Genomic DNA, 9,938 nt, shown 5'->3' with positions numbered 1-9,938 from the left:
CCCACTAATTCAGCCTTTTCATTTTTTTGTTTCATGGGCCAAGCCCAATAGACTTTTATGTTTTTGGCCACAGCCTTTTACATCCACATTTTTTGGGCCTCGGCCTTTTTCCAGCCCACTTGACAGTTTTCTTTTGTTTCTTTTCCATTTTAAAGTAGGTCCCACTACTCATATGGAAACCAATTACCAGGTTTGCTGTTTGGGTACCACACGTCATTTCTATATTTGTGCAATTTGATAATTTGATTCAAAAAGAGCCAACAAGGTATAATATTTCGTACAACAGCCAAGCATAGTACAATTCTGGTATTCGGCTATAAAATACAGCTAAATATACACATAACTATCTTCACACATAACTATCTCGAATGAGCTAAAACGCATTGTGGGTGTGGTTTTTCTTCAGGATTCTTCTTGCTAGAGCTCCTGTACACCCAACGTTTGAAGAATGAAAGCCAACATCTGCAAATAATAAATTATGAAAAGTTAGAAACATAATCAAGTGAATCGGTGAATATAAAATTCTCATAATGATGAAAATTTGCCGCAGAACTTTAGATTTAACAGGAAACCATGCATATAACATTCTCATAACAGCGAAAACTAAGATATTTTTGCAAATGATCAAGTACCAGCACGGTGCAAGTTAACACAACAGATGGACAGTACAACAGGTAAGGCAGTAGCAACACACAATCCGTTTGCATTCCAGGCAGTCAAACAGTTCAGGGAACATCAAACATGCATGCATGCAATTGAAGTACATACTAGTAGTAGTACAACACAATGCCAGGTTGGAGCAAATCATGCTTAAGCAAACAATGGCAGTGGCATGGCATAACCAAATAATAATGTGAGCAAACAACTAGATATGAATCGCACTTGATCACAACAAAGAATGTGCTAGTAGTGTGCACTCACCTAAGAATGAATGAATCGACATTGATTTGCTGCACTGCACCATCCAAGGGGAGCTGACTTCTTCAAGGCATCAATCGTATCTAGTATATGTGAAAAAGGGTGTTACAGGATCAAAATCGCCATACCATAAACAAATACTGCAAGCATTGCTAGAAAGAACTTTGCAACTAACCCTGAAAATGCCCCCAGCAAGCTTTGCTAGGAGGCCCATCCCTCTGCTACAGCACCAATACAGCAGCTTCCTGCTCCTACCGGGCATGAGCCAGATTTTGCTGCACAGTTACAGAATATGATTAAGGTGACACAACAGATTCACAGGTAAAACTAAGATTCCAGTAGCAACAATCTAGTGCCTTCTTCTCCTGCTCGTTATTTTTCTCCTGGGCTTGCTCCTTCTTCTCCTGGGCGTGCTCCTTCTTCTCCTACAACAGCAGCAATAGCAGGTTAATGACAACAACAGTTTGACAACTGCAGCAGGTCAATAACAATAGCATCAACTCCTGGGAATGCTTTAATTTAGTCCATTTCTTTGATCAACATCTTATCCTAAGGACGACGTGCTATCGAACTTCGGAAAATACAGTATGAATATGACAGCAACAGTAGCAAGTCCTACACTAAACTAAGCAATCATGATTTCTAACAACAGCAATCATCATCAGCAAGTCCTAACTTAACAGTAGCAAAGAGAAGAGAAGAGAGGAAAATAGAAGAAAAGAGATGAGAAGTTTCTGTTAATGAAAACGAATTAATCATCTTTTCAAATGAATCAAATGAGTAGCTCTACACTGGAGCTCCACCACATCCTCTCGGGTGTAGGATCTCGTAGACAGCATAGGCACCACCAGTACCTTCAGATTTGGCCAACCAAATGGGAAATCAAGCAACTAGTTTGCACAGAGAATAGTAACCGAAAGCATAGCAGTAAAGCCACAATACCACATCAATGACGCTCCCGTCTCCGTCCAGCACGAACCCATTCTCCACGAAGTGGCTTCGGGGCCTCCAGGGTGCCTACTACCTCCTGGCCGGCCGAAACATGCGACTGATGATGGTGACGGCGTTGGCGCCAGACAGTCTCGCCGTTGTCCCATGAGCCAGTCGGCGTTGCCCAGCTCCTACACCTCCTCTTTTGGCAGTATCGCCGCGTTCGCCAGCTCCGGGCGCCGGCTGGGAGCACAGGAAGAGTTCGGTAGCTGCAATCATAACACATAAGCATAGAACATCAGAAGCCCAGATGAACAAGCAATCTATCTATCTAGAAAACAAAAAAAGCATATCAGGGTTTAAGCTAGTACTAGGATGCAACACTAGTTTCGGCTGCTTCCTCTGCAAAGTTAGCAGAATCGCACAATCACTTCAACCAAGCCTAGGAACTGAAGTTTCAGGTACACAGAGCATTAATCTGATGCTACCCACCCTATTCACACCCTGCGAACGGGCAATGCCGCGGAAACTGCGCACGGAAAATCGCAAATTGAGACGCTTCCTACACACACTAGTAATCAGCGAGACCTATCTCAGACGAAAACGGGTACGAGTTGTCGTCTGCTGTAGCAAGCATTATCCAGGTTAAACTTGTGCCTACGACCCCTCAAAAGACAAATAAACAAAAAACTTGTGCCTACGCAGACACGCTATCCCAGTTCGCCAGACTTGTGCCAACGAGCATTAAAACCAGCAACACAGGCAACCACCATTCACGGTGGTAGATGTGTGCAGTAGATAGATGCATGAAGAAAACTGAATTACTATAACAGAATACTTCATGGAGAAGTTGGATAAGATTCATCGAGCAAGCAACTAATAGTAAGCAGTGCTCCAAGGTATTCCACATGTCAGGTGCAGCTTGCAAGCCAGCACGGAGAAAAATCCGCATCTTCTCATTGTCAGCTACGACAAAGGGTGCAAACAGGAAACACGCTGAAACTTGACTGTTAATAAAACCATTGACCAAGTGGTCAAAAAAATTCTCTAGTTTAACAAGTAGTTATATGAGGCATCAAGATTGCTAAATATCAAGAAGACCACTTAATGAAGAGAATTAGCAGAGACCATTTGGCGGATCAGCTGGCAAATATTTCAGAAACCGAGCAAAACGGCTTGCTAATTTTGGCATCAACACAAGTATTGTAGTAGACACGAAGCGTGAGGAGGTGGTACTCCAGCACCTCAAATAGCAGCCAGATGGCGGTGGCGCCCGCGAGCACCCCGACAGAGATCTTCTTGTTCCTCCACAGGAAGAGGTCGGCATTTGCAAAGCATAGCACATAGCACATAAACATTAATCGGATTTGTTTGTGACATTTTTGTTCTATCAAATAAGCAACAATACTCACTAACTTTTGTTTCGGTCAAATAACCATCTGTGGCTGCACCCTAAAAAACAAGAGGAACCACCCTAAAAAAATAAGGAACCAGAGCGATTCTTTGTGGGTCACACCCGATGATTTGCACACAAATAAATTGGGCAAAGTATTTTCTCTTTATTGGAGATCAGAGAAGAGTCCCAGGATGAATTGTCACATTGTCAAGATCAGTATTTCCCACAAAAGTTGATGATGTTCCAGTTCCATATTTTCCTACCAATATGAAACAAGGTTAAAAAGGACAAATGCAGAACTAGCCAACTGACAGTACAGATCAAAAGCAAAATAAAACAAAGGAACACAAACCCATAAAGTGTCGAGATTGAATTTAGCACTCTGCGGAACCAAACTGCAGGGTTATTCCAGTTCTATACGCTATTCCTCTGATACTAGAGGCCGATATTAAAAAAACATAAGCATACATGATGTTTTTCTCAGATTGGAATTAACTTTTCATTAAGGCGAAGCGAAACGATAGGAGTTACAACTAGAAGTTAGATCTCACTAGACAAAATACAGAAACAAGCATAGCCAGCGCACGAGCAAGCGGACCAGAGCAAGTGGATCAACCCGGAACAGAATTCCACAAGCACACAGCATAGCTCAGCATAGCAACACCGCAGTAATTACCCATACATGGCAGAGGACGAGATATTGGGGGATGTGAGGGGGAGGGGGAGCGAAGCATCAAACCTTGCCGGATGCAGCCCCGGAGCCCCCGATGTCGGCGTGGTTGTTGTCGTAGGGGCGCACGGCAGCCTCGGCGTCGTCGAGGGGGAGCTGGACCTGGGCGAGCATGAGTTAGTTAGGCTTGTTGTCGGAGCTGTGGGTCCCGAGCACCATCTTTTGCACAGAGTGGACTCCGACGGGATCTGTGCGGTCGGGCAGCCATTGCATGGTGAGCGAGGGCCATTCGAGCGCATGGGTGATGATGTCCCCGAAGGCCATCACGGTGGATGGCAGGCCCACCGCCTCCACCACCTGCCACCCTACCTTGGCCTCGAGCTCCGCCGGCGCCACCACCGGTCGGAACGACGCCACGGCGGGGGGCGCCGGGCGGCGCCGGTGGAGGCAGAGACGCCTGGAGCCGCTTGACGAGCACCTGGCCGGCGGAGGCGGAGACGTCGGCCACCAGATGTGGTGCCTCACTGATCTGTGCACGGTGGGAGAGGAGGAGGGACGCGGCGGCGGGGCTGAGGTTGGGGGAGATGAGGAGGTCGTCGTCGGCAGGGATGGGGGGAGGCCGGCGGCGGGGTAGGGGTTGGGATGGCAGAGAGAGGGAGGTCTGGGTCGGGGAGAGGGAGATCTGGGAGGAGGTGGCGGCGGCGAGGAGCTGAGGGAGGAGGAGTGCGGGTGCGGGTATGGGTTTGGGTTGTGGGTTTCCCGTTTCATTTTTCATTTTTTCTTCGTTTCTTCTGTTTTGTAGATAGATGGCTAGATGGAGAGGTGGAGAGTTGGACGGATGGATGGGCGCCATGTCATCGATCCGCGTGACAACTAAACCCACCAATAAGAATTGAGCACATATAATTGTTTTTTCTTTTTCTTTTTTCTACTTTTTCACATGAAAAATTCAAAAAATGGTCTCTTATTGTGCACAAGGGTGCATCTTGAAATGGCAAGCAGAGTTGGCTAAGAAAGTTTTCATTTTCTTTTGACAAAAAAATCATTTTCCATTTTTTGAGTGCCCAAAATGAGTTTTTTTGTAAAGGACCTACCATATATTTGTTGCCAAATTGGATCAGATCATTTTTCTAAAATATTAGGCCATTTTTAATGCACAATTCATCAAATATTTGGGTGTCAAAATTTTTGATCCACCTCTGGTGAAAGAGACAAATTTCCACCGATTCAGTTGGAAGCGGGTCAAATTTGAACTGCACCTGCCACATAGTTTGCTCTTTATTTAAAAAAAATCATTTCTAGGTACATAAGTATATATTTAATCATAGAAACACCAAAAAAAATTCAAGATTCAACCACTAGCTAGGAACGGTCATTCCTGCCGCTTTGACCGTATTTTGAAACGGCCATAAAATTCAAAAAAATTAAAAAATTGGAAAACCTTCGCATTGTGTCATTATATGTGACCAAGTTACTAGGAAAAATAATAAACTTGTAATACAACATTTAAAAAAATTGTTCTCAGAAATGAGCTATCATATGTGAAGATTCCTGGCTTTCAACCCAAATTCTTAATCTTATGGCCGTATTCATGGCATAGTTTGTTTAAATGATCTAATATTGTGCACAAGGGTGCATATTGGAATGGCAAACAATGATTCCTAAGGAATTTTTCATTTTCTTTGGACGAAGAATTCATTTTCCATTTTTCGAGTGCCCAAAATGAGTTTTTTTGTGAAGGACCTACCATATATTTGTTGCAAATTTGGACAAAATCAATTTTCTAAAATACTAGGCCATATTAAATGCACAATTGACCAAATGGTTGGGTGTCAAAAGCTTTGATCCACCTTTCGTGAAAAAGAAAAATTTCCGCCGATTCAGTAGGACGCGGGTCAAATTTGAACTGCACCTTCCTCATAGTTTTCTCTTTATTTTTTCCAAAAATCATTTCTACGTACATAAGTATCTATTTAATCAGAGAAACACCAAAAAAATTCCAAGATTCAACTACTAGCTAGGAACGGTCATTCCGGCCATTTTGACCGCATTTTGAAACGAGCATAAAAAATTAAAAAAATTGGAAAACCTTCGCATTGTGTCATTATATCTGACCAAGTTACCAGGAAAAATAATAAATTTGTAATACGGTAATTATTTTTAAAAAGTGTTCTCAGAAACGAGCTATCATGTGTGAAGATGCATGGCTTTCAAGCCAAATGATCAATCTTATGGCCACATTCATGGCATAGTTTGTTCAAATGATCTCATATTGTGCACAAGGGTGCATCTTGGGATGGCAAGCAATGTTGACTAAGGAAGTTTTCATTTTCTTTGGACGAAAAATTCATTTTCTTTTTTTCGAATGCCCAAAATGAGTTTTTTTGTGAAGGACCTACCATATATTTGTTGCAAAATGGGACCAGGTCATTTTGATAATATATTAGGCCATAGTTAATGTATAATTGACAAAATGGTTGGTCGTCAAAAGTTTTCATACACCTCAGGTGAAAAAGACAAATTCTCGCTGATTCAGCTAGAAGCAGGTCAAATTTGAACTACAGCTGCCTCATAGTTTGCTCTTTATTTTTTCAAAAAATCATTTATTGGTACATAAGTATCTATTTAATCAAAAATACATGGTTTGGTGGAGATACGTTGAGGTTTGGATGGTGGCCGAGGGCCCCAACTCCAGAGCGCGTAAAATCGCATGCCCGCCGCGTGGTCACTACATGAACGTGGCGTTGCCACACGTTCTGGGCGGCCTAGGCATGTGTAGTGGGTTGGGCACTCCCCCGATAGGTGTCAGGAAGAAGAAGGCAATAGAACAATCTCACGAGGAGACTGAACTGAGCTCAAACAAGAATTAGCACCCAGGTGTTTGATTAGTGGTGGGGAAAATGCACTTGGTCAATGGGCCTGAGTTTTGGCCCAGGATGATCATCTACTAAGGACACTGTCTTAGAAAATTTGCAGCTCAAATGGAGGAGCCTAGGGGTCACTTGGTTTGCAACATACCACATTGGATAGAAATATGAATGTTGAAGCTAGACTCAAATGAATGAATGGATTGATCTGAAATTTCGAGGAGGGTGATAATTTGGGCATATGAAGGCACTTTAAAAATTCCATACCATTTGGATAAATAAAAATGGTACTTCCTTCACAGTGCTCTCCACTGAACAGAAAATTAGGGAAAATACTGAGGGAAATTGGCTAGAATAAATGAGCTAAAATTTCATGGAGGGAGGTTCTATGGGCAGGGTCATGTCGTGGTAAATTTTCAGCAATTATAAATTACATAAAATATAGTTGCTTCAGAAACTGAAAATATCACCACAAACAAACATAGGATGGTAATCTCACATGGATTGTTAGATGGGGCTCAAATTTTGTGGAGATCTATGATTTGGGAATATAGAAGACGTGGCAAAAATTTAGCTCGTTAGGATATGCCTAGCTAGTACTTCCTTCACAACAGTTCGAGCTGAACAAAAACTTTGGAAATTTGCCGAGGAAGATTTACCAGGAAAATGGAGTTGAATATTGTCATGAGGTAATGATTTGGATAGTAAAGAATGCTCAATTTTTTGGGAATTTTGGGAATGACAGAAATATAGGCTGCTTCACAACCTATGGCAAAAATTGACACATAGACAGGACACATAGGCAAAACTAATGAGGTGGCGCCTAGTCATAGCAATGCACCACAATTTACAAGGCTATGACCATCTATATTGGTCGTTATCAACTTGAAATAAGGCAGCGGACCAGTGTTGTTTGCATTACGACCATTCCATGTAAGGAAATTACGACCTTCCTGACCAAAATGGTGATTATAGTTTAGGGTTTGGATCCCTCCAAACTGCTTACGACCAATTGGTCTCAGATGGTCGTAGATTTACGACCATTTCTTGTAGGGTCACAGACAGAAGGTCACAAGTTGATATATTTCTTGTAGTGTAAAGATCCGGCGGCTAGCCAAGGTAAGGCTGTGGTGTCGACTGTCAGGAGCCAGAAGCGCACTCAGACGCCCACTCCTGACCCGACTGAGAAAACTGCGAACCAAGCCAAGACCGTTCCACTTAAGCCTCGGAAGGCCCTGCCCAGGATAAAGGTTATTGTTCCCATTGTGTCCACGTGCGTGATTCTTCTTTTTCACTTTCTATCTTTTCTTGACCGAGTGGGAATCCTACCAGGGCTGCTACCTCGGTAACATCACCTACGCAAATTGATGGGGACCATGTGGAGGCAGAAACTGCGGACATGCCCACTTCGCGGTGAGGTATGTCAAGCTTTCACTCTATTTTGCTTCATTGGTTGATTTGTCGATTGAATGATTTGTTGTTGTCGAGTGACACCAGAACCGACATACGTCATTCTTCTGGCTGATGACTGTCAAGATGAGCTCCCGAAAGGTGCGGGTGGTAGAGGCACTCGGAGGGTGTCAACAAACAGAACGCCTTGAGTGCAACCTACCGTAGTGCTTCAAGAGCCTGGTGGTTCGTCCCAAGCTGGTGCTATCTCTACTTCTCTGTTATCAACTGCCCTGCCTTTGGTGACCACTCTTCTAGTTTCGGGACCCGCTGGCCAAGTGTTGATCCCTCCGACTGCATCGTCGACCCCAGCGCCAAGTGCATTCACTCTACATCACGTTCTTGAGGACCAGACAGGGGCCAGCAAGGAAGCCATGATTCAAGCTGGCCTAATGATGCAGCGTCTGAAGGAGGTGTACGAAGCTAGCAAGTCGGCTTATGATGCCAGTTCGTCCCTTCAAGTGAATGTCCAAGTAAGTACGATTGTAAGTTGATTTCCGATTGGGTTTACTCCGTCTTGAATCTGTTGAATCTGTACACCCACTATGTGTTTTCTTTTTATTCTGTATTCTATCCACGCGAAATGGTCAGGCCATGCCGAGTGGGGAACTGATCCAGTGGGGGCACGCTGAGTGCACCCACTGGGTGTAGTCCCCGAGACCACCGTCGAATGTTTGTTTCGGCGGGGGTCTTAGGATATCTTTGCTTGAAGGTTCTTCACTCGGACTGGTCGGGTCGGGTCAAGTGGGAAACTGATCCAGTGGGGGCACATTGAGTGCACCCACTGGGTGTAGTCCCTGAGACCACCGTCAAATGTTTGATTCGGCGGGGGTCTTACAACAAGTTATTTTTCTCTCTCTTCTTTTTTTATGTAGTCCTCCACTCAGACCGAAGAGGCCATACCGAGCGGGAAATTGATCCAGTGGGGGCACGCTAAGTGCACCCACTGGGTGTAGTCCCCGAGACGCTGTCGGATGTTTGATTCGGTGGGGGTCTTAGAACACTTTTGGTAGTAGCAATCTGGTTCTGCTCTTCTCCACTCGGAAGTAGAGGAAATACTTTTGAGAATCTTTCTCTTCGTTGATTTAGTTGTCTTTTTGTTGATCTCAGAAATCTTGTGAACTTCGGACTCAGTATGTCGCTCTGGAGAAGGAGAAGATCCAACTCCAATTGGACCTAGAACTTACCAAGAAAAACTTGGAGCATGCTCAGATTGAAGTGAAGACCATGGGAGTTAAGTTCTGTCGACCGACTGAACTATTGTACTTTTGTTCTGTCCTTTGAACCGGGTAGTTTTACTCAAACAAATGTGTGTATTGAAAACCAACGACTTCAAGCGCGACTCAGGAATGTTATTTCTTAAGACACCATAAAGCAGGACCTGGAGTAGAAGGATGAGGAACTCGCGGGCGCCCAGATGGTGGCCAAGGAGAAGACTAAGGCCGCTGAAGCGAAGCTAGCTTCAGTCGGCAAGCTTGAAGAAGAGAATGCAACCCTGAAGACTGCCATTGAGGAGGTGAACAAGGAAGCTTCCCAACTGAAGGAGGAGAAGACCGTCTTGGCTAACAAGGTGGGCTAGCTCACCCAAAAGAGGGATGAGCTGGAGGAATACATGGGGAGCCTCGCGAAGAAAATGTACATCATGCTTGAAGGTACCTTTTTCCATCCGAATGATTTCTCGAGAGCTTAGAAAACAATGCTGCTGCTA

At 44.1% G+C, this 9,938-nt stretch overlaps 1 protein-coding gene across 4 annotated transcripts; it reads right to left on the bottom strand.

The window, feature by feature from the left end:
- Positions 1 to 216: 216 nt before the first annotated feature.
- Positions 217 to 4,675, bottom strand: LOC109737504 (uncharacterized). 4 transcript variants are annotated; one of them, XR_012187629.1, is made up of 7 exons: positions 3,984 to 4,675; positions 2,977 to 3,503; positions 1,898 to 2,117; positions 1,275 to 1,343; positions 1,094 to 1,193; positions 922 to 1,001; positions 217 to 462 (listed from the first exon to the last, which is right to left on the bottom strand). XR_012187629.1 is itself a non-coding variant. In XM_020296636.3 (7 exons), exons 2-6 carry the CDS (start codon positions 3,191 to 3,193, stop codon positions 984 to 986), a joined length of 579 nt encoding a protein of 192 aa, XP_020152225.1. In that variant the 5' UTR covers positions 3,194 to 3,503; positions 3,984 to 4,645; the 3' UTR covers positions 217 to 462; positions 922 to 983. The 4 variants fall into 4 exon arrangements, 1 of the variants encoding a protein (XP_020152225.1); XM_020296636.3 differs by having other exon boundaries at positions 1,943 to 2,117; positions 3,984 to 4,645; XR_012187628.1 differs by lacking the exon at positions 2,977 to 3,503 and having other exon boundaries at positions 3,984 to 4,625.
- Between the last annotated feature and the right edge of the window lie 5,263 nt (positions 4,676 to 9,938).

Source organism: Aegilops tauschii, chromosome 6 (assembly GCF_002575655.3).
Source record: "Aegilops tauschii subsp. strangulata cultivar AL8/78 chromosome 6, Aet v6.0, whole genome shotgun sequence".
Taxonomy (NCBI): domain Eukaryota; kingdom Viridiplantae; phylum Streptophyta; class Magnoliopsida; order Poales; family Poaceae; genus Aegilops; species Aegilops tauschii.
Note: the sequence above shows the minus strand (reverse complement) of the source record. Positions and strands in the feature narration are given on the sequence as shown.